This window comes from Vanessa atalanta, chromosome 16, assembly GCF_905147765.1.
Source record: "Vanessa atalanta chromosome 16, ilVanAtal1.2, whole genome shotgun sequence".
NCBI classification, from domain to species: domain Eukaryota; kingdom Metazoa; phylum Arthropoda; class Insecta; order Lepidoptera; family Nymphalidae; genus Vanessa; species Vanessa atalanta.
In genome coordinates, this window is record NC_061886.1 from 2,118,212 (window position 1) to 2,120,713 (window position 2,502).

Consider the following 2,502-nt stretch of genomic DNA (forward strand, 5'->3'; position numbering starts at 1 on the left):
AAGGCCCATCTGCAGCCTTTGTTAATTTTGAAGAAGAAATTCCAAGCATATAATTTCCATACGTCGGAAGTTTTTTCTTAAAAAAAAAAGTGACGGAGACTTTCTAACTTTTTAATTAACCAAATACTTTCCCGGAGAAATACGCTGGAATTTCTCCTTATTCAGTTTAATCTAAGAAAATACATTGTTAAAATTTTTATGCAGCAAATTTGAAAACATATTATCATATAACAATATAAAGCATTCCAATTTTAAACATATTTCTTAAACTTAAACAAAGAACATTAACACATATTCGTAATGACAATAATTAATGGGTAAGAAGCGGTATTTTCATAAGAATCTCCAAAATAAAAACAATACACGAACAAAAGCATCCAGCCATCCAAATATAAAAAACACCAGCTAATTGTGACAGAGTTATTTCACAGCCTACCGTGCAACTGTAACTATTGGACAAAATATTTTGATTCGCTATCTTCGCTCTATCGACAACTGTTATACCGATCGATCGAACGTACAACATTTGACAAATACCTGATTCGAATAGTCTCTGTGTGTACTCTTGGAATTTCTTGACCAATGGGCTGTTTTTCCTTAAAATCATCTCATGATAGACAACTAATATATACTCGGGTACTTGCAATACTCTTGCTTCGTCGTGAACAGCTGATGAGGATTGTAATGGAGCCAATTGTGCGTCAATTATAATTGTTGATCCGTTATTTATCAACATCAGTTCCTCACAATTTAAAAACGTATCGCACTGGCGAGATGTATTTGCGAACGCGATGTATTTTTTATCATCTATAAAGTATTTTTCATTGGGAATTAGATACGGTATCTTCCCTGATGATGTCAATTCATCTACTGACGTGTAAGAATTTGGAGGTCTATCAATCGTAAGATAATAATATATTTGTGTACTGACGTAAGCAGATAGATGCAAACACGCTATCAGATACACGATATTGAGAAACTTTTGTTTTAAAGATCTCGCATCCTGTAAACCTGCGCCGCCGAACAAAGCCCCCCATCCATATACGAAGGAGTCAAGAATTGATATAGTCTGATGGTCGAATTTACTAATTAGATTCCATAAAATCACGTAGCACTGATAGATAATTAAAAATATATACAGTCCATTCATTTTGAAAAGAAGCGATTGCCAGGTTCTTCTGTTTCGTTCCACTGTGTAAACCCAAATAACGGTTTGTCTACTATAAATACCAGAATAGCTTACTTCATCTCCATATAATCTATATGCACCACCAGCATACGCATCTAGAGTTTCATTTAGCAAGTACTGAACTACGATCTTACGCAGTTTTGGATCATAGTCGTTTTTTGTAATGTAAAATAACTTCAACGTAGAATTAAATCTTTTTGCCATAATTTTCATTATATCAATATCCACTCCGTAGAAGTTAACACCATCATCAAAATCTTTTAAGGTATCTGTATTGTTTGTCATTGAATAAGGATAAAAAATAGACATACCTACATTGAAATTGCACAGTTTAAAATTAGACGGCGCTTTAACTGGAAAAATACGTGTTAATCGCTTCTCATCGAGCGTGCCATTAGTGCAATTATTTATATGTTTTATTTCTACTATTTCAGTGGTGTTACAAGTAACTTCATCAATTTCAGGCACGGCAGTTAGGAAGTTATATTTACCAGGTATTCTATCAGCTATGATAAGAGTAACTTCATAATTATATAGTTCAGATAGTTTTGTCGTTACAGCGTCATAGCATTTGTCTCTTAAAAATGTATCGACTATTATTACATACTTGAATTTGATGTCAAATGAACGCAGTTCTGCTTTAGTCATTTCATTGCAATCTTTTAAATAAACCACAACGATCACTGTGCTTTCATCAATATCTTTAATTAGATATCTTTCGTTCAGGTTATTAGTTTTAATGAAAGGAATTTTGTTTTCGATGGCTATTTTTATCATGTCATTTTTAAATATGTTATCCGGAATATTTTCTTCGGTTTCACTGTCGTAAATCAGAAGTGTAAGCTTGTAAAAGTTTTCATGGAGATCGTAGATGTTATTAATGCACGTCGCAAGAGATGTAAATACATTATTACTTTGATCTGGAACCAATTTTCCACTTGTTTCTATATTATACAAAGTAGCTATCAATACTACGAACAACATGTCGATCAAAGTACGACTGACCTAAGAACTGAATAACTTTAAACACGTTCGAATATAACTAGAGATTTTCCCGGCTTCATATATACAAATTTAAATTTTATATTTAATATATGAACTGATAAAAATATACAATACAATATGTAATATGAATAGTATTACTTGTATTTTATATGTATTGATAATATAATTTATTTATTGATATAAATTGTGTCTTCTATATATACATTTATTTATTAGTTTTACTTGTAGGTTAATGTTATTTTATTTATTATTACAGGACCACCCACCTCATATTCTATGAGCTATCCTAACCTTTTTTTTTTTCTCGC

At 31.6% G+C, this 2,502-nt stretch overlaps 1 protein-coding gene across 1 annotated transcript; it reads right to left on the minus strand.

Annotated features, from left to right (window-relative positions):
• Positions 1-310: 310 nt before the first annotated feature.
• Positions 311-2,173, minus strand: LOC125070101. Its single transcript, XM_047679802.1, has one exon. The coding sequence runs from the start codon at positions 2,171-2,173 to the stop codon at positions 311-313; it is 1,863 nt and encodes a 620-aa protein (XP_047535758.1).
• Between the last annotated feature and the right edge of the window lie 329 nt (positions 2,174-2,502).